This window comes from Lipophrys pholis, assembly GCF_963383615.2.
Source record: "Lipophrys pholis genome assembly, chromosome: 4".
NCBI lineage: Eukaryota > Metazoa > Chordata > Actinopteri > Blenniiformes > Blenniidae > Lipophrys > Lipophrys pholis.
Window position 1 is genome coordinate 34,972,898 of NC_137637.1, and position 19,294 is coordinate 34,992,191.

A 19,294-nucleotide genomic window follows, 5' to 3' on the forward strand; every position below is an offset into this window, starting at 1 on the left:
GAGAGTCTGAGAAGACCAAAGTCTTCACTACCTGAACAGAGTCCAAGAGGGTCCTGCAGGATCGGCAGCTCGAAGCAGAACCCGGTGAGCTCTTAGATCCGGACTGTGTCGAGAGGCGGCCAGCAAAGTCTCTGTGGGTGGAGAATGAGGACTAATCCTGAAGAGGAGGAGAGTCGCAGCAGGAGGTACAAACACAGTGAGGGGAAAAGAAAAAGATTTTTACTGAAGTATTGTTGTGATAATTGCATTAAAATTAAAAACGTGTGTCGTCACAGCCTCATGACCGTATTAGAGTTGAACCAAGTCTAAAAAAAACTGTTGAATTGTAACTTAAGTTGGGTTTTTGAACTTTAAGAAACAAAATGGCCAAAGGTAAATAAAGGTTGGTGCAAGTACTTACATCACTGTAGTGAAGTATTAGTTTGGGGTACTTGAACTTTTCTAATGCAAAATTCCAATATGTGATCTTCATTGATAGAATCACAAATCAATAATGAGTACGCCCACAGGATTAATAATAATAATAATAATAATAATAGTCATGTTGATTTGCATAATTGTCGCCGATGAGTTGAACATTTGATTCAACAAAATTCCTGCTTTGATTTATTGAGAAATTAAATAGCTGTAAGGTACTTCTCATGTATATTTAAATGTTTGTGAAAGAGGCTTTTTTCCCCAACATACAGGAAGTACCACCTCATTTCATGTACCCAAAAAAACAAGCAAGCATTATTGAGGAAACTATTGGAGATTCACATAAATAAAGAAAAAAGAAAAGTATTTGAGAAATAGAGACAGCGAGTTTTCCGTTCTCACTCTACATACAGGGACGTTTCACTGGCGTCACTAACATGATGTTCCTCTCCTCTGTCTGCACCTTCCTGCAGGATCTCTGACAGTGGAACCGGAGGGTTCTGGCCTCCATCAAGTCTGCAGCGAGTGGATTCGTGAAAATCTGTTTTGATAATCTGTTTGTTCCTTTTTTTCCTCGCCTTTGTTTGGTCATGTGGATTGTTGGGTTTTTGTCTGTAAAAAGGGCCTTGAAATGACTTTTGCTTTTGACGCCACATAAATGAAATATCAGCATAAGATAAGCGAAATGTCTGTGTGCTCGGGCATCTCAGGTAGCACTGCATTATAAACAGACCTACAGACACCACTGTCTGTGGACACGGTTCACTGACTAATCCACAAATGTATGGCAAAGCAGAAGCAGTGAACACCAAGCAGAAACTTCACCAGACGTCTTCTCTGGCATTTAAAATGTTCCGAGACGAAACAGATAATTGCTCTGTGCTCAGATGAATTAAAATGTAAAATCTTTTTTTTTAATTTTTTTTAAACTCAGAATGTCGTGTCCTGCAGACTGAAGAGGATGGAGGCCATCCAACTTACCAGCAGGCTGTTCAAAAGCCTGCATGTCTAATAGTATGAGGCTGCTGGAGCCAAACACGAAAGTACAATATGGGAATAAAATATGGGTTTATTAAATTTGCAATCGTTTTATTCACTTTCATTCATATTGATCAGGATTTGTGGGGAATGTGTGCTGTAACGTGGGTGTTTTTGTTTTTATTTACATATTTCTGGATTTGTGGGGTTGCAGGAGATGTATAATAGAACCAGTAAACAAACACTCAGCCTTTCCAGCAGATGGTGGTATTTGCTCTGTTACCATGGAGATGACTTGTTGACACGTGGCTGCTTTTTCTCACAGCATTTTATTCTTACAATGGGGGGGGGGGGGGGGGGGGGGGTTACCAGAGTTTTGTTTTTGTTTCCAAATCAACTATTTCCAGTTCCACACCATTACAGAGATGAAATAACAATCAAATCAGCAGAAATCCAAATCTGTAATTCTGTCAGTGTTAAAGATACAAATCATTTTCTTATTTCAAATTCTAAAATGCATGAATATCTGAATTTTATTTATATGGATCCTGTGCCATGTCTTTAAACAGCCCACAGACAAATACATTGCCAGACCTTCATTAAGTGCACTTTGTATGTTTTGCAATTTCAACACAAAAAATGAAGAAGTTTCTGCTTCTATTTGAACCTCACCTGGTGAGAGCTCATCTTGAATACCATATTTTTTCGCTGACTGCAAATATTTAAACAGAAAGTAGCTACAGAAATATCAGTTTTCCTCATCTCCAGGCTTTGCTTTTGCACAATGTGCGATAATTTCATTTATTATTATTATTATTATTATATATTGTGCTAGTTACTTTGTTCTAAATTAATTTCATTATTATTATTATGCAATCCTATAAAAACTGTTGTTTTGGTGCGGAACATGTACTTTTAGCATTTCACTGCACATTACACTGTGGATAATTATTGCGTGATAAATAAGACTTGACAATGTACATCAGCCGGGTTATTTTATTTATTTATATGGTTGTAACGCTTATATTGTTGTCGTTACAAGCGGCCCCCGGCGGGCTTCAACTTTCTCTCAACAGGTGAGTTTTATCCGACAATACTTTATCATCTGAACGCGCTAGATTTTGCCGAAAAACGCGCGATACACAACTCGTTGTTTTGCTCATCATCTATTTCTCGGACGCTCTCCAGCGGGACACCGATGAACTCGCTTAACCCCGTCCACCAATCAGGAGACGGTGCGCGTCGCGAGCGCGGTGAAGCGGCGGCCCGCGATTGGCTGAGGGTGGGTTTTTTTCCTCCTAGAGGGGCGTATTTTTCAAGCCATCTTGACCGAATATTTAGCCTCATTCCTTGGTACTTTAATTTGATATCTTCGGGATTTTGTGCTGTCCCCGAGTTGCTAAGCGGTTCGAACCACACCAATGAGCCCGGGTCGTGTGCGCGCCTCGCAGCGGAGCCGCGACCGTTGAAGCGCGGTGCCGAAGATGACGCTCCTGAAGCCACCGGCTCGCGCAGCTAACGGCTAGCATGTCCGCCCGGGTTGTAGTCCGTCACTAGCTGACATTTAGCGGCTCATTCGCTTCGGCTCTGGCACTGCGGAGGAACCAGGAACCAGGTAAATCAGTCCGCCGCACGCAACGTGCTCAGCATTGCTCGGGAATTCCGCCGTGTTGGTCACACGACGTCCGTGTGTCCCGTCCGACCGAGGCAACGTTAACGGCAGGAGAAAAAAAAAGAAGTGTTTCTGCAGAGGTCTGGAGCACAATGCAATGCTCTGAAAACGCTACGCGACGTGCTGGGTCCTTATCTAATGTCTACATGCAGAATAACGTGTGCGTTCGGGCGCGAGCGCACTCGGCGCGTCTGCGCTCTGCTGCAGTTTGCATGTGTAATTAAGCTGCTAATCAACTTGCGATTGCACCGTTGTCTGCTGGTTGTGCGCTTAAAATGGCTGACAGATGTTAGATACTCGAGTTGGTGTTTAGCGCTCCGCAACCAAACTATGCTCGGCAACAAGGAGGGGGAGGGAGGGGGAGCGAGCGGAGGCAGGCTGTGATTGGACGGGGAGGCGAGCGTCCGCGCGACAGGCTGCCGCCTGCACCAATGAGGAGGCGGCTGAGACCCGCGCATGCGAGAAAAATAAGTTTCTGTAGTTGCGTCTGGGCAACAGGAGCGCGTGAGGTGACGAGACGGCAGAGCACCGCAGATGACCCCCCCCCCTGCAGGAGTAACCCCCCCCCCCCCCCCCATTCTGTAGGGTAACTACTGAGTGAAGGGGTAACTACTGTATGAAGGGGTAACATTCACTGTAGAGACACGGAAGGAACAAAAACTACGAGGACAGATTGTTTACAAATATATTGGATGTAATTGGAAAAATTTTGGAAGATTTTATATTTTTTTTCTCATGAATCTTTTGTCCTGACTGCAAACAAAAACCAGAGTTATGATATAGTTATAATATAGTTATTATTGAAGCCTCTGTCTTCCATCCGGTCAGGTTGTGGGGAGGCGAGTCCAGGAGACTCAGGGTGAAAGCAGGACACACTCACATTCACACCTGCAGGCAATCGGAGGCAGTAGATTCAAATCAAAAGCATCTTTATCCACTAAGAATGTTTATGTTTTGTGCTGCTACAAGATGATCATCATGTTTTAATTAGTTTTTCTGACGGGCATGCTTTTGTTTGGGTTTTCTCAGTTCCCTTTCGTCATCCAGACAATCTCACACACACATTAAGCCAATGATCAGGTGATCTCAAAAGCAGGAGATCGTATTGTGGGACTGAGCTGCTGTGGATACCTACTGGACGCCAGCTGGGGAGAGTCTCACTATGAAGCAGAGCGACACTACCGTGCAGCTTAGTTCTGCCCAAATCAATAAGGACCCGTAAGAAGGAATATCTTATTAACCTCCTGTCAGGATCACATCTCTGCTTTCTACCCAACCAATTCAGAGTTTACTATATTTATACTATATACTATATATTTAATAGATATTTCTATTTTTAAACAACTGCATTAAAAGCTCAATGAGTAAAGCACTACAAGCAAACCCATGAAATAAAAGTGGACATTGTCTCAAACTGACACCAATACTGACAGTTTACTCAACCTTCTATTAATTTACTTTATTCAGGTTATCCAGGGAAGCGTTTGGAGCTCGAGACCACTGACCAGCCATGATGTGTTTCATTACAGATGTATAAATGAGGCGGGGAGTTAATGTCTCGTCCTCTAGCTGATGTGTTAGAAGGTTGAAAATGGGAGAACGGGAGGTTTTTATAGGTGGCAGGTTGTGATTGCAACTCGGCCACATCCTCTTAAGCAGAAGCTGCTGTTCCCAGTCTGGGTCGTCCGCATCCATCAACAGCGGTGAACAAGGGTGAAAGGTCAAGGGTGAGCCAAACGAGTCAAGAAGACCCGAGGGTTGCTGCAGACCATGCACACGATATGATACAAAAACGGATTGTGAATTTCCCCACGGGAATGAATAAAGTATCTGTCTATTTCCAGATGACAGCAGCATAATGTGCCTCAGCTTAAAACAGGAGGAGGACATTTTAATGTTGAAGGGGTCATGTTAGGGGAAGTTCCCTTTCTAAAGGTTTTCCAGCAGTAATAATCGTCCCAATACCTGGAATGACGCCCCAGAAGTGAAAAAGTCTGTCCTCTCTGGGCGGAGCCAGTCCAGCTCACACAGACACAGCAGATTCTGAATGCAGCTCCTATGATCCAATATTCAAATGGGGGAAAATCAAGGAGGAGCTAGAAACTTAGAATAAAATGTTGGATAAAGCTGGATAATATGACCCCTTTAATAAAACTTGTAGGAGTTTTGGACTAGTGATGAATTTTTCTGCCACATTAGAGACAATTTAATATAATCTAGACTGGTTTTGGAAGTGTTTTAAACTAGTTACAACCCGGTTGTGTGTGTATTTGATGCCGGGGCTAGTTATAAGCTGGTTCTTGGAATATTTTTGACGAATTTGAGAAATCACTTTCTGACTGGACCTGGGACTAGTTTGAAAAGTAATTAAAAAGACTCCACTTGGCCTCGGCAGTGGGCAAAGTTTAGGAGCATCTTAAATAGTAATTAGAGATTTAGAATAAGGGTTAGGCTCAAATAAGCTTTGCTTCTTCCTTTTCTGACATGATTACTGTCTATCTGTGGTATGAGGGTGTTTATATGCACTATAGCTGTACATAATGCATGAACGGTGTTGTGATTGTGTGAATATGTTCATATGTTGTTATGATCTACATGCGTCCATTTTCTCCCTCTTATCCGTTTCCGGGTGGCGGGGGCGGCAGTCTGAGCACCGTCACCGTTACACTGACCCATTAAGAACCTTCCTGCAGGTGGTGAGCCCACGGGAAGGGACATGAACCCTCTACCTTGAGATTGAGAGTCTCATGCTCTACCAGCTGAGCTGGCCGGGGGCCTATGATCTACATGTCTGAAATAAATTGACAAAAATAAATACCATCATTTCCACATTAGCGGTTCGGTCTGTCCTTCAAGCCTTTTTCAAAACAGACGTGTGCTCCTCCTCTCTGTGTTTGTTAGGGAGGTGGTGGAACATCCCATGCAAGGTGAAGCGGTGGGAATGCAAGCCGGTCGTTAGAGGACTCATCATGGGAAGAGGTCGAGGCCGAGGCAGAGGACGGGGCAGGGGGTCGTCTGGCCAGCTGCGGCCCCCCTCGCCTTACCGACTGCAGCTCTCTCCCTCCAGGGAGACGCTCACATACGCTCAGGCCCAGAAAATAGTGGAGGTGGACCTGGAAGGGAGGCTCCATCGCATTAACATCACCGATCCTCTGCCGGTCATCACTGAGGACGAGATGATGGCCCAGGACATCGCCGAGTGCAACAGCAACAAGGAGAACAGCGAGCAAACGCAGAGCAAAGTCAAGTCATGGAGGAAACCCTCAAACTGCAAAAGCAGGAGGAGCGGTAAAAACACGCCTCATCAGAACCAGCGGTCCGGCTCCCAGCAGCACACCACATCCACTTCCTGCGTCCAGCACCCGTCCCAAAGTCCTCTCCCGGAGCCCACCTTCCGCCTGCTGGGCTCGGTTTCCCCTGCCGAGGCGCCTCCTCTCCCGGCAGCTTATTACCGGTTCATAGAGAAGTCTGGGGAGGAGCAGGACAGCGTGGCCGAGTACGACATGGACGAGGAGGACCTGGCCTGGCTGGAGATGGTGAACCAGAAGAGGGTGTCCGATGGCCACGCTTCGGTACCTCCAGACACCTTCGAGTTGCTCATCGACCGCCTGGAGAGGGAGTCGATCCTGGAGTCCCGCAGCCAGGCTCTGTCTCAGAGCACCGTGGACGAGGACGCCTTCTGCTGCGTCTGCCTGGACGACGAATGTCTGAACAGCAACGTCATCCTGTTCTGCGACATCTGCAACTTGGCCGTCCACCAGGAGTGTTACGGCGTGCCCTACGTGCCCGAGGGCCAGTGGCTGTGCCGCTGCTGCCTGCAGTCCCCCTCCCGCCCAGTAGACTGCGTGCTCTGCCCCAACCGAGGAGGTGCCTTCAAGCAGACTAGCGACGGGCGCTGGGCTCACGTCGTCTGTGCCATATGGATTCCAGAGGTGTGCTTTGCCAACACGGTGTTCTTGGAGCCTGTCGAGGGCGTCAAGAACATCCCGCCTGCTCGCTGGAAGCTCACCTGCTACCTGTGCAAGCAGAAGGGCCGGGGGGCTTCCATCCAGTGCCACAAAGCCAACTGCTACAGAGCGTTTCACGTCACCTGCGCCCAGAAGGCCGGCTTGTTCATGAAGATAGACCCGGTCCGGGAGACGGGCGTCAACGGTACCACATTCTCTGTGAAGAAGACCGCTTTCTGCGAGCATCACTCTCCTGTCGGGTCTCGGCGAGACGGCTCGGGAGACGAGTCGGTGGAAGGGCGGCTTGTGGGGGGCAGAGGCAATAGAGGGCAGAGGTCATACACCCAAAGCACCCCCTCGCCACAAAACAAGAAGGCGACCAAAGGTCAGAAGAAGAAGAACACGAAGGGATCCGGCAGGTCGACGCGCCGCTCGACGGTTCCTGTGCTGCTGGTGCCTCAGATCCCCTCACACAGGTGTGGCGTTGACATACTTCATCCTGGTTCTGATTGATTCATACAGACATTCAGTGATAATTCAAATGTTTGGATAATTTGGCTGAATATAGCTCAATGACGGGGGGGGGGGGGTGGAAACCCTTTAAAAATAAAGTTTACAAAATGATTTGAGGGAGAACACAGAATCATCATGTGACTTTATAGAAAGTATTCCTACATTTCACTAATTGTACAGTCAAGTGAAAGTTCAATATAGTCCTGATTCATTTGCATCAAGGCTATATGATGCAGGCATTCAGAGTGGTTTACCTCTTTAGAATATTCAATAGATAAATACACTATTCAAATATGTAAAAACATGTAGCTATAACACAGGAATACACATATTGGCTGAAAACATGCAGGTATGTTAATACTAATTAGATTTTGGACATAATCTAGTTACTTGTGATTTAGTAGCTAAGTAGATTACTTGATATACATTGAGTAATATTACAGTAAAAGTAGCCCATCACACTACGACTTCCTTCCACAGCTGAACATAACATTTGATCTGCTGTATGTTGGTGTTATTTTCTCACACACGTTTTAATGTGTAATGGAGACATTTGATCTGGACAGGCTGAACAAGATCTGCACAGGAGTCGATGTCCAGAGGAAGAATCAGTTCATGCAGCGGCTTCATAACTACTGGTTACTGAAACGACAGTCGCGAAACGGGATGCCTTTAATACGACGGCTTCATTCCCATCTACAGGCTCACAAGGCTGCAGAGCAGGTGGGGGCGGGGGGGTTCATCCACTGTGTGTAACACCGTCACAATCACACCGTAAATGTGCAACCCACATACTGAGCTCTGCCGCTCATCCCACAAATGCATGATCTTTTAGGAAGTGGTACTGTTCAAACATGAACTAAACATCAGCTTCACTGTCAAACATCTTTACTACAAGTTTACCAAACACACATTTGCTGATTGTTTTCTTTTTGTGTATGTACATTGTTCGTTTCACAAAATGTTTCAGGAGTTAAAATGGACAATCAGCATGTTTAGTGTCAGTCAGTTTCACACCAGTTCAAACTCGGTGTTGGTGGTTTTGCTGCATGTGGCGCCGGCCACGGTTCTGACTTCTCATGTTTTAGTCAGTGAAAATTGCTCGAGTACAAACATCAACAAAATGACTTCTAAATGAAATAGTCGTATGGATGACCTTCACATGGTCTTAACATGAGCTGGACAGATCTGCCTGAATGTGTATTTATAAATATATACAAGTCCTGCAGATCAACAATTTATCAATCTGTGTGTGGTTTGATTATTGAATCTGGAATATTCACATTATATTACGGGTCTGGAAATCACCCTGAAGCTTAAATCAGAGTCAGCCACATCATTAGAATTGAGTTTCACACCTCGTTCCAGTTTTCACAGGCTGAAATCAAACATACGTCCACACATCACACTTCTCAGTGGCTGATTGAAATGGGTGGCATGCGTCCACGCAGCCCTTCACAGTTGAAGCTGCAGACCACTTAACTGCTGCCTAGGGTGCGAGTGTGTGAAGATTCATGAATATTCATTTATTCTCTCTGCTCATTGAAATCGTCACTGGAGAGCAGGTAAAAGTGGAGCAATACACTTCTGTTTCAATCAAAGGGCACTAAAATCCAGGTATTTCTTTGAAAAGAAGTCACATTGGAAAAGTTTGTTTTTCTTATAATTAATCTGACACGCTAAAACTTCTTAATAGTTAAGATTTATTACACACATTATGAAACATTTCTTCAAGTCATTTACCAGAGATGCACTTTTTGTTACCTCATAAGTCATGAAATGTAAAAATATAGTAACTCAAAATACTATTTCTGAAGACCTGAAGTTAGAAATAAGAATTTAACAGTTTTTCTTTTTATAAACATGAGAAGACTTTGTTTAAATTCCATTCTCATGAATTGTGAGAACTTTCACTGATTGAGCTTTAAACTGTCGGAACTTCAGCGTCCGTCTCGAAAGCGAAGCGGAACGCGTTGAGGCTGAATACTGAAATTTTACCTTGTGGTTTTGCGTCTCCAGCGGGAGCCTGACGAGAAGCTGAGCGCTGCGAGAGAGGAGCTGCGATACTGGCAGAAGTTGAGACAAGACCTGGAGAGAGCCCGGCTTCTGGTGGAGCTCATCCGGAAAAGAGAGCGGCTAAAGAGAGACCAGGTGAGCGTCTGAGGAAACGGTCACCAAAAACTAAAACCAGACTAGAACCTACTGTGTCTACAGGGTAGAGAAGCAGGGGTTGGCTCTGAGGTTTAAGGCTTGACAGATTAAAAAGAACTCTAACCAGGACAGGTTAAATGTAGAGAAGGGAAAGTTCACTCAGAACTAATCAGAACACTATTGTGTGTTGGTCCACTTTGGTACAAGGTTCCAGTCGCTCCGCTCAGCAGCGCTGCATTAAAGCCAAATAAACTAACGTGGACGATATCAAATGTTCCGTGCCTAATCAAACAGGAAGTGATGATGGAGAAAAAGAGAAATGTGGTTCGATTTTCAAAGTACTGAGTGACGGAAGCTCCAGTCGTAGCCCAGCGTGTGGAAACGACGCTGCCTTGTCGTCATGGAAACATGAGGTTCTGCAGTTTTGTGCAGCGTTGAAGAAAAAAACTGGACATGAACCCACAACAAGCTAAAAACTTGCATTGTGTTAAACAACAATGCACAGATGAAACTTTGTTTGTCTTCTGCACATGCATGATTTTGTACATTGAAACATGAAACCAACCATGTGCACTGCCCTCTACTGGACGCATTGAGCAACAACCACAGCAACGTGAGGGAAGTATGTTTGAATGGTTGAATCTACAGATTAAGTGCATAGAAGGTGCATATTTGGGTTTTAAGAGATAAAAAAAATAACCCAGAAACCTGAGACGACCTTAACTATTGAATACAAAGAAATTACATTTACTGTCTACAATCTTAAGAGTTTTTTTAAAATCGTCCATTGAGGCAGATCGGGCCACCTGGCGCTCTGGTTTTCATCCGTGGACTGCATGTTTGCTCACCCTGCTGCCTCTGCTCTCCCTCACGTGTTCACACTGTCGCCCACAGATGAAAATCCAGCAGGCCGCCCTCGAGCTGAAGCTGACCCCGGCGTTGCTGCTGATGCGATCCACCTTGGACCAACTGCAAGAGAAGGACACGGCCAAGATCTTCTCCCAGCCCGTCAATCTCTCAGAGGTTGGTAAAGTTAGAGAACAGCATGAAATTCACAGGAGCTCTGCTGATCTGGCTTCGCTGTGGCTCAGCTGACTCTCTGATGTCTATGATTCACTGAGGTCCCAGATTACCTGGAGTTTATTTCTCAGCCCATGGACTTCTCCGCCATGCGCACCAAACTGGAGGGACACGCCTACCGCTGCATCGGGGACCTGGAAAAGGACTTCGAACTCATGATCTCCAACTGCCTCAAGTACAACTCCAAGGACACCATGTTTCACAGGACGGCCTTACAGCTGCGGGAGGTGGGTGGAGCCGTGCTCCGCCACGCCCACAGGCAGTCTCAGAGCATTGGCCTCGACCCCAGCACCGGCATGCACCTGCCCGAGGCTCCAAACAAACATGGATTCAACCAATGCACATGGGATGACGGTAAGAGTAGAATGAAGGATAGTTTGTCTTTCTTTTTTTAAAGTTCATAATCCACCGCTCCTGATGACCATTTGATGTTTCCTCCAGTCGACTCCCTCCTAGAGCCGGAGAACCGACTGCATTTGAGCACAGAGGAGCAGCTGAAGGCTCTGCTGGAGAAACTGGACATTGTCTCGTCCATGAGAACCAGCGGCGGACGCACCAAACGCATCAGGCTGCTGCGCCGAGAGATCAACACGCTGAGGCAGAAGATGAACCAGCAGCAGCTCAACAGTCAGCCTGCCAACGGCATGGTCAAGAAGGACGAAGGCGAGGAGGAGGAGGAGGAGAGGCCGAAGAAAAAGAAGAAGGAGGAGGACAAGGAGGAAGTGAAGGAAAAGAAAAAGAGAAAGGAGAAGACAAATGTGGATAATGGACCTTTGACAGAAGTGTCCAACTCTGTAACAGGTAAAGTTCTGGTGACAAGTCACCCAAAACACTATTTTCTTTTTTAGTTATCAGATAATAGACACAAAAATCAAAACCTCACACACACACACACACACACACCCACACACACACACACACACACACACACACACACACACACACACACACTTAACCCCATAGTGCTCAGGTGTGGTCAAATAGCTTTTTATTTCTTTATTATAACTTTTATATTTTGTTCATTTTTCACTGCCAGCTGGAGCCGATCACTGTTTTCTTGCCGTATCTTCAACAATAATTATTATTACATCGACTAAGTTGAGCTCTGTTGTTTCCCTGTAGTCTGATCAACAAACCAGGTTTCCCTCATTTTATACCCAAGAAAAGCTTCCATGAATAAATAACTTTGACATAAATCACTTCTCAAAGGAACTGAAATAATCCTGCTTCCATGTATGTTGGCTGTAGACGACTCTCCGCCCGTGTTGGAGCTCACCTGTCCCGTGTCGTCGCCGCTGCCCGGCGACGCCCCTCTGGAACCTCCCGTGTTGGGCATCGTGACCGGAGGGCGGCGGTCGCCTGGACGCTCCTACAAGCGTCAGAGGTCGTCCCGCAGCGGGAGCAAGAGCCAGGGCGAAGACGAGGCTGAGGTCGGAGAAACGCCGACCTCACAGCCGGAGGCGGTCCACGAGGCGACGCCGCTGGGCTCGCCCCCCACGCTGCCGCTGGTCGGAGTCGGCCGCCGCACGTCAGTTTTGTTTAAGAAGGCAAAGAACGGAGCGCGGCTGGCCAAGAACAAGTCGTCCCCCCCGCAGCACAACGGGAAAACCCCCCAGACTAAAGCCAACGGGTTAGACCGCAGCCCCAAGTCGCCGAGTGTGAACAATCTCACCACCTTACCTCCGAGTCCCCACGCCTCCTCGGCGCCTCCTTCCCCCTCCTCGCATCACCTGAGGTCCAGAGGACAAAGCGCCGACAGCCAAGCTGATAAACCTCCTCCTCCTCCTCCTCCGCCCACTGAAGAAGGTACTCCATTACTAACTCTCCTCTCCTCCAGAAAGTCGCTCCGTGTCACCGTCTGGTGTGTCGTTGTTGTTGCCAGGTCTGACGAACGGGAAGCAGGCGGCTGCAGACCAGGAAGAGGACGACCTGAACCTGAGGTGAGCTCAACGCCACAGGAAACGCAAATCCTGGAAGAAACACTCAAAACACAAATTACAAACGTTTCCAGAAGAAATGGCTTGTTAATAGATTGGTCGTGTCTCGAATGAAAGTTTGCCTGTTCAAGCCCTCATTAGTCAACGAGTCGAAGTGCCCTTGAGCAAGACAGTAAAGAACAAACTGCAGTGTGTTTGCTTCTGTCTGACAGTTTAAACTGTTTTGGGTCCAGTTGTTCAATCAGGTTCCGTCTGAATGAACTCCATTTACCACAGGAGGACAATTTCAATATGTTAAGTTATTTACTTTAGACTTTCACATTCAGACGGAAACGTTCTGATAACAATCACTCTACACGTGGAAACCCCAGGAACACTGAAAACGCTGTAGTCAGCAAATCATCAGGACACTAGGAGGCGATGTTCTAGTTTGTTTGTTTGTTAGAATACAATACATCATTTATGAAAGCAGAAAACAACACGACACAAAGATTCAAGCTCCTTTAAACAGTCGTTCTTCCTCGTAAAGGCTCAATAAATATCTTGGTACATAAAAAAGAAAGAACCTATTTACTGCGGCAGGACTGCACGTCTCACAAACGTTTCCATCACAGACGTCGGTAAACCAACAGTGAACATGTGATACAAGTTTTCTGCTTTCTCTTGAAAACGTTGTGTAAACAGAATCTACTCTAATTACCACAACAATGGCGGACTACATGCTCCAGGTGGCGCTGCAGGAGCTACTCGTCATAGGAGCATAGACCTATCTAACTCAGAGTTCTATAAGTCTATGACAGCACTCTAGTTCAAAAGTTCAGCATTTTTGGTGTGTTTGGTGAGTCACAGCGCCCCTAAAGGCCTGGCATATGTACTACATGCTCTGAAGCCTCGTGTTCATAGTGACGTGTGGATGGAATTGTTTTTGAGAACCCCGGGTTCTTCTCGTCTGCAGCGTCTCGCCTCCCAAACGCAGCCGGGGAAAACCTGCTCTGGCTCAAGTTCCCAGCAGCGAGAACGGAGACGTGTCGGGTTCTGGTACGTATCACGACTGCAGCTCCGTTAACACTCGGGTCTGAGGTCAGTAGTAATGAAAGGAGTGTGGTGGAACACGGTGTTCACAGAACAGTCTGCACTTCTGTCTGCAGACAGCGAGACCGAGCTGGCTCCTCTCGACCTGGTCTGGGCCAAATGCAGAGGATATCCATCGTACCCGGCAATGGTGAGGAGGCCTGCTATCCTACTCTGCATGTCTCTGCAATATATCCATCACTGGATGAGTTACAGTCCTGGTTTTAGTGAGCATGGGAGTTAAAAAACTGCTCATTTACTAGCTTCACTGAAAGTCAGTGGGATACCTTTGTGTGAGTATTATATCTAATCAACTCATGAAGCAACATTTAAAGCATGCATGTCATGTTTTTGCAAGAAACATAAATATTATCTACTTTATTAGGTATTCCTGTGATACTTTAACAATCTGATATACAGTAGGTGTTTAGTAATATTGGTTATGCTGTTTTACTCAGGAGTTCTTAAAAGATACTTTTAAAAAGGCTACAAGAGGAAAATAAACCAAAAGGAAAGGGAAATGTTAAGATATAAAATGTCTAAAGTCAAAACTGTTAAAATCAGTAAAAACAGTGAAACGGCAAAAGTTGCTAAAATATCTTTTTACTTTTTTAAAAACGTGAAAAGCAAAATTGTATTAAGCTGCTAAATGGTTATTAAACCACAAGAAAAAGAATAATGTAGAATAGCTTCAAACAAAAACCAACTAAAGTCTTAAACAATTAAAAAGGAAATAAAGTTGTTCCTGCTCTGAATAGTTGTTATAAAGCTTCATAAAGGCCAAATTCTATCTGAACTTTATGAAGTGTTTTAGAGTTTAATCATGTTTCATGGCACCAGATGGATTTTATTTGGTGAAAAGGTAAAACGTCTGATTTCACGGTTGCACACGTCGACATTCGATCCTACCAGAGTTTCTTGTGACGTTTCTACTCATGAGCAGCTTCAACAACGCCGCAGCTCCGACTGAAGAATTTCCTTCTGAAACTATTTCTACTCTATCGTCCAGTCTCACAGTTTTCATGAAGAAAAGTCTCGTCATATCTCACAGAGGAGAGTAATTATTCAGTCTGACGCAGCACAATCTTACAGATTGTGGATCCCGACATGCCCCAGGAAGGACTTCTCCACAACGGCGTCCCCATCCCGGTGCCTCCTGTGGAGGTGCTCAAACTGGGTGAGTGGCGGGAGACGGAGGAAGGCGAGAAGCTCTTCTTAGTGCTCTTCTTCGACACCAAGAGAACCTGGTGAGTTTCAGACCAGCTGGGAAAACTGTCAACTCTGGATCCATTAATGACGCGTTTCCACTCGTTCCCACTCAGCCCGACTCCACTTTGACGTTTTTCCACTCCATGTTACTACCTGCTTCCGGGTACTTTCGTGTTACCAGGTACTTCCCTGGTTCCTGCTCGGCCGAGGTTCTCAGCGAGCTGAGGCCAGTAGACGATGTGACGTCGGCAGACGGCAGCTGCTGATTGGCCGGCGCGTCACGACAAGACGAGTCAGGAAAGCGTCTTTTACGCTGAAAAACCAACCAGTGGAGCAGCGAGGAGCTGCAGACGTTTCTCTGTCTGGAGGCGACCAGAGGATTCAGGAGCTCCACGGAGCGACACGCTACCAGGACCAGGAGGTCTCTGAACCGTGATACCACCGGTGTTTAGGATTAACTGGTTCCCCTGTTAACTGGTGACCTTCCTTCTCCAGCCTCTCCTTTTCACAGCAGATGTTAAAAACCCGACCAGAACCCGTAGCTGTCCTGGAGAACGCCCTTTAACAACATTTCCATTAAAGTTTAAAGTATCGTAGCGTTTGTTTGTCTTATTTTAACATCAGCTGCTGCAAACAGCTGCTGGCAGAAGTCACCAGTTAACAGGGGCACCAGTGAAACCAAAACACCGGACAGTGAAGCACCATCGTAACAATCCACATTTTGTAATATTAATAATTTGAGCTGATATCCAACATGTAAATGTTTCTCCACTCTTCCAAATGAATGTTGGTTGGAGGTACTGATTCTATCACGGGAGGTTACTTAAGCTCTCATGACTCCGCCCACGCTGCGGCGCTACTGTGTCGTAATGGAAAATCAACAAAAGTGAGTCTGGCTGAGTAGGTACTAGTGGAAAAGGCGCCATTAGTAACCGTCTGCTTGGGTTTCAGGCAGTGGCTCCCTCGCAACAAGCTGCTGTCGCTGGGGATGGACGACACCGTGGACAAACTGCGCCTGATGGAAGGGAAGAAACCCAGCGTGCGCAAGTCTGTGCACACGGCGTACGACCGGGCCATCGTGCATTTAAACCACGTGAGAAGAAATCTCAACTTCACGCCCTCCAATTTTATATAAAGTCAGATATTAAAAGGTTTTTATCGAGTTAAACCAGCTGCTTGGGTATATTTATAGAAGCTTTGGGGGGAAAAGTGTGAAAGAAAATCAAAATATGTTTGATGCATAAAACTGTTGAAAAAGTGCTTTTTTTTTTTTTTTAAGATTCATTTGTCTAATTTCTTTCTTTTTTTTTTTTAAGGTTTCGTGTTCATATGAAAGTTTTATTTTAGGCCAAAGTAAATTGAGGAAAGTGTAATTATTTAATCATTAAAGGGATTGTCTTTATGGGAAACATATTTAGATTGTATTTGCCATTGAAATGTCGCAGTGTTTAATGGAGTGAAAGTCCCACCTTGCTGTCATGTCATACCTGGACTACGGTCGCTCCCTTTAACACACTCTGCAGGTACTTTAATAACCGTTCCTTTTGGGTTTTATTCATTGCCACACCCACACGTCTCGTTCATTCATACTCCAAAAATAATCCTTTGGAAATTTAAACTTGGCTGTTCAGTCAACCTGTATTTAAAAAAAAAAAAAAAAAGTAATTGCAGTTCCTGGTTTGTCCACTTGAGGATCCACTAGATGTCTTATCATAATTCTTAACTAGTGAAACAAAATGCTGTGTTAGTCCGACTAAAATTAGACGTAAACACATTAGATTTAGCGATAGAAGACGATCTACTGCGTGTAGAACACAGTAAAACAATCGTGGCGAGGCGAGGCGAGGCGAGGCGAGGCGAGGCGAGGCGTTCCACACACCAGTAACCTGGAAGTGGAACCTTGTGTCACAAGGAAATCAAGAGCTCAGATTAAACAAGCAGGCCGACTGAACCGGAAACACTGGTGGAGTTAAACACAATTCACTAAAACTGAGAAATGGAAGGAGAAGAGTGTCGCTCCACCGGAACCGACTTAACACTAAAGACTGAACACGCCACAGATCGGCTTGAGAGGAGTTACACTACGGGTCTGAAGTCACCAGAAACCAGGGCTCTGCAACCTTCCCTCACCATTTTACACCCGTTGACCGACTCACGGTCAACATGACAGCCATAGTGACGCCAACAGCTCAGAACTAAAAGTTCGGTGTTAAACGGTTTGAACTATTTTCTATTGATTAGTTCTTTAGTGGCTGTAGCTCACTTTGACCCACCGTCTCCGGTCCCAACAGCATCGAACTATAAAAGTAAAGCTGAAGAGCCTCATGTTGAACCAGAACCACGGTTCCGGACCCAAACAGCCACTTTAGGTTCCCTCTCCACTAGATTACAGTCGACTCTCATTAGTCCTTCAGAGGTTCTGCTCTACGTCAGAGAAACATGCAGGACAGGAGCCGAACCTCTGGAGCTCCTCTGATCACATGACATGAACCTGGACTCCTGCTGAGGCCCTGGTGTCGGTCTGGAGGTCCAGCCAGTGGCTCCTTGTTCAGGAGGCTTTCCCTTCAGCGTTGATCTGGTCACATGCAGATGCTCCGTCTACATTTCTAACTCCAGGAAGACATTTTGAACGTGTTCATGTTTTTTCAGCTGTTCTGAGAACAGCTCTGTCCATACCAGAGAAGACTTTTTATTTTATGTTGGTCCAGCTATGACGTGCTGCTGGTGAGACTTCAGAGGCGTCTACTGATTTTTCCATATTGTGAAACTACTACGATACTAGAATGTGTGAGTGCCTGGTGCAGCTGCCTGTTCAGAACCACGTGAAGCCACTAAGGAGGGGAAGCAAATATTTTAGAAAATCACTCGTTGAACAATTTGCATTCGTTTGCAAATTCTGGCTGACAAAGACTTGAAAAGCACAAACGGTCTGGTAGAGAAGAAGAAGTGTAGGATTGCTCACTCCTGGAGCCATATGGGTGGCAGAATCCTGTGTGTGTGTGTGTGTGTGTGTGTGTGTGTGTGTGTGTGTGTGTGTGTGTGTGTGTGTGTGTGTGTGTGTGTGTGTGTGTGTACAGCTTATAAATATATATGTATACAAACTTGGTGTAGTAAAAGTGCATGTGTATAGTTTTGTAAATATGTAAATGTATGTTTATATTGGCTTACCTGAAGTAATTTAAGGAATGCAAAAATCAAGTTTAGATTTTAATTTATAATCTGTGGCAGTGGAGAGTGTTATCTAAAAAGTGAACTATTGAAAAGATTTATGTACGACGCTGAGTAGCTCTTTGTAATAGTGACGGTATTCACCAACATGTCGGATCATCTTCCCTCCAGGCGAGGCCGCACGCACCTCCACCCTGTAGGTGGCGCCACTCGCCTACCGCTTGGGGGGATTTCTGATCTTGTCATTTAGATTGAACAGCGAGATCCATAATCGGCCTGAGACGATATTTTCTCACACAAAAATAAATGCTGTTTGAAACAACTGCAGGCGTGTGGCGTCTTTCCTCCGAGAATGAAATGGGAAGCAATATTCCGACCGACCCGCCGTCTCGGCTGAGCCAAACAGGAAGCTTCTACCCGACGTGGATTCTGTCTGGGACAGCTGCTCGCTCCGTCGCCGGTCACCAGAGGCTACGTCTACACCACAACGTCCCAGGTGACGACGCCTCGTTCGTTAAAGAAAAGTGCCGCGTCGGCGGCAGACACACTGATGTAGTTAGTACGCCAGGCCAGGAGGGGGAGCTGTTGCTCGTTTTATTTAATGAAAGAACACGTACATGTGTGCAGAGGGCAATACGCTCTAAACGTTAACACGATGGAGAAAACCCGACTTTCTGACAGAGAGGACAAACTGATGCCATTAGAAACGAATGATCAAACTGGAATAGAGACTGGGAGCCACGCCACTCCGCAGGCCGCCATGTTTGTTTCTCACTCAAAAGTAGAAGAAATATTTAACGCGGCGGTTTGTCTGTGTCTGCGGGGGAAACGTGAAAGTTTTGAAGTTACATTCGTATAAACGAATCGACTGATTCCAGCCGTTAGACAAGAATCAGTAATCAGACGAAGGTTGGCTGATTGACGATCATGTTCACTTATTTTTCATGAATAAAACGCAGAACGAGATGTTTTTCTGATGTCCTTACATGATGTATCCAGCAGAGGGCGCTCCCGATTCCTTTTGCGTCACGCCCCAGTCGCCAGGCAGCAGAGTGAAAAGCCGAGCTGTGTTTCCTCATGGTAGGTCAACTAGTTGACGAAATAAACGACAAGTCAAGAAGTTTCCCGTTTGCCACGTTGCATGACGTCAC

The 19,294-nt window shown here is 45.8% G+C and overlaps 1 protein-coding gene across 2 annotated transcripts; it reads left to right on the plus strand.

Moving 5' to 3' along the window:
- Positions 1-2,690: 2,690 nt before the first annotated feature.
- Positions 2,691-18,554, plus strand: brpf3a (bromodomain and PHD finger containing, 3a). Of its 2 annotated transcripts, none has more exons than XM_080462428.1 (14): positions 2,691-3,010; positions 5,969-7,490; positions 8,094-8,250; positions 9,547-9,678; positions 10,573-10,701; positions 10,830-11,112; positions 11,200-11,559; positions 12,007-12,564; positions 12,641-12,698; positions 13,651-13,733; positions 13,844-13,917; positions 14,859-15,013; positions 15,927-16,068; positions 18,472-18,554. In XM_080462428.1, exons 2-14 carry the CDS (start codon positions 6,037-6,039, stop codon positions 18,538-18,540), a joined length of 3,654 nt encoding a protein of 1,217 aa, XP_080318554.1. In that variant the 5' UTR covers positions 2,691-3,010; positions 5,969-6,036; the 3' UTR covers positions 18,541-18,554. The 2 variants fall into 2 exon arrangements, with proteins under 2 accessions (XP_080318554.1, XP_080318553.1); XM_080462427.1 differs by having other exon boundaries at positions 2,694-3,010; positions 10,800-11,112.
- Positions 18,555-19,294: the final 740 nt, after the last annotated feature.

What these genes read in the sequence shown, in the direction of transcription:
- brpf3a (XM_080462427.1), top strand. Translation starts at nt 6,037, where the DNA reads ATGGGAAGAGGTCGAGGCCGAGGCAGAGGACGGGGCAGGGGGTCGTCT. An exon ending in AGCGGCTAAAGAGAGACCAG is followed by an intron (nt 9,679 to 10,572) that starts GTGAGCGTCTGA and finishes TGTCGCCCACAG; the next exon opens with ATGAAAATCCAGCAGGCCGC. An exon ending in AGCCCGTCAATCTCTCAGAG is followed by an intron (nt 10,702 to 10,799) that starts GTTGGTAAAGTT and finishes TGATTCACTGAG; the next exon opens with GTCCCAGATTACCTGGAGTT.